We start from the raw sequence: 1,406 nt of genomic DNA on the forward strand, positions 1-1,406 counted from the left end.
GGAGGGGCGGTTCTGGGGTCAGTGGGAAGCGGGCGGTTGGGGTCCCGCCGTGACGCGGCGTTGGCGTGCGGCAGAACGTGAAGCAGCAGGGACCAATCCTGACCAAGCACGGCAAGAACCCGGTGATGGAGCTGAACGAGAAGCGGCGCGGGCTCAAATATGAGCTCATCTCCGAGACGGGCGGCAGCCACGACAAACGCTTCGTCATGGAGGTGAGGCCCCATCCGCCCAGTGCTCGCCCCACAGCCGCTGCCCCACGGCGCTGGGGGGAGCGAGACGTCCCCCAGCCCAAATGCCAACAGCCCCCCCGGCTCTGGGCAGAGTTCTTCCAACCCAGATACCCGCGGCCCCACGGCTTTGGGTCGGAGAAGTCCTGTGACCCAGATACCCACAGCCCCACGGACTCGGGGGGATCCTCCGACCCAAATATCTCCACCCCAACGCTGCGGGGCTCCTCCGACCCACAGCCCCACAGCTCTGGGGAGAGCTCCTCCGTCCCTCCCGGAGGCGCTGCGGGTGGCGGTGGATTTTGCGGGGTCCCTTTTGGTTTCAATGACCCCCCGTTCGGAAGGTGGAGGTGGACGGGCAGAAGTTCCAGGGAGCCGGTTCCAATAAGAAGGTGGCCAAAGCCTACGCCGCGCTGGCAGCGCTGGAGAAGCTCTTCCCCGACGCCCCCGTCGCCATTGAGCAGAACAAGAAGAAGAGAACCCCTCTGCCTGCCAGGGGAGGGCCCAAGTTCGCCGTGAAGGTGAGGAGTGCTGCCCTGTGGGGGTCCGGGCTGAGCCCTGCGCCTCCGTCCTGCCGTTCCGTGGCGTTGTGACCTTTAAGGACCTTCTGACCCAACCCAACTCAGTCCATGGCTCCGTGACCTTTAAGGACCTTCTGACCCAACCCAACTCAGTCCATGGCGTTGTGACCTTTAAGGACCTTTTGACCCAACCCAACTCAGTCCATGGTGTTGTGACCTTTAAGGACCCTTTGACCCAACCCAACTCAGTCCATGGCTCTGTGACCTTTAAGGACCTTTTGACCCAACCCAACTCAGTCCATGGCTCCGTGACCTTTAAGGACCCTTCTGACCCAACCCAACTCAATCCATGGTGTTGTGACCTTTAAGGACCCTTTGACCCAACCCAACTCAGTCCATGGTGTTGTGACCTTTAAGGACCTTCTGACCCAACCCAACTCAATCCATGGCTCCATGACCTTTAAGGACCCTTTGACCCAACCCAACTCAATCCATGGCTCCGTGACCTTTAAGGACCTTTTGACCCAACCAAACTCAATCCATGGCGTTGTGACCTTTAAGGACCCTTTGACCCAACCCAACTCAGTCCATGGCTCTGTGACCTTTAAGGACCTTCTGACCCAACCCAACTCAATCCATGGCGTTGTGACCTTTAAGG

General features: G+C 59.9%; 1 protein-coding gene across 1 annotated transcript; it reads left to right on the plus strand.

Moving 5' to 3' along the window:
• The first annotated feature begins 49 nt into the window (after window positions 1–49).
• Window positions 50–835, plus strand: LOC104916924 (interleukin enhancer-binding factor 3-like). The gene is made up of 2 exons (XM_010728000.3): window positions 50–212; window positions 572–835. Exons 1-2 carry the CDS (start codon window positions 126–128, stop codon window positions 818–820), a joined length of 336 nt encoding a protein of 111 aa, XP_010726302.1. The 5' UTR covers window positions 50–125; the 3' UTR covers window positions 821–835.
• Window positions 836–1,406: the final 571 nt, after the last annotated feature.

Source organism: Meleagris gallopavo, unplaced genomic scaffold, assembly GCF_000146605.3.
Source record: "Meleagris gallopavo isolate NT-WF06-2002-E0010 breed Aviagen turkey brand Nicholas breeding stock unplaced genomic scaffold, Turkey_5.1 ChrUn_random_7180001951365, whole genome shotgun sequence".
Classification (NCBI taxonomy): Eukaryota; Metazoa; Chordata; class Aves; order Galliformes; family Phasianidae; genus Meleagris; species Meleagris gallopavo.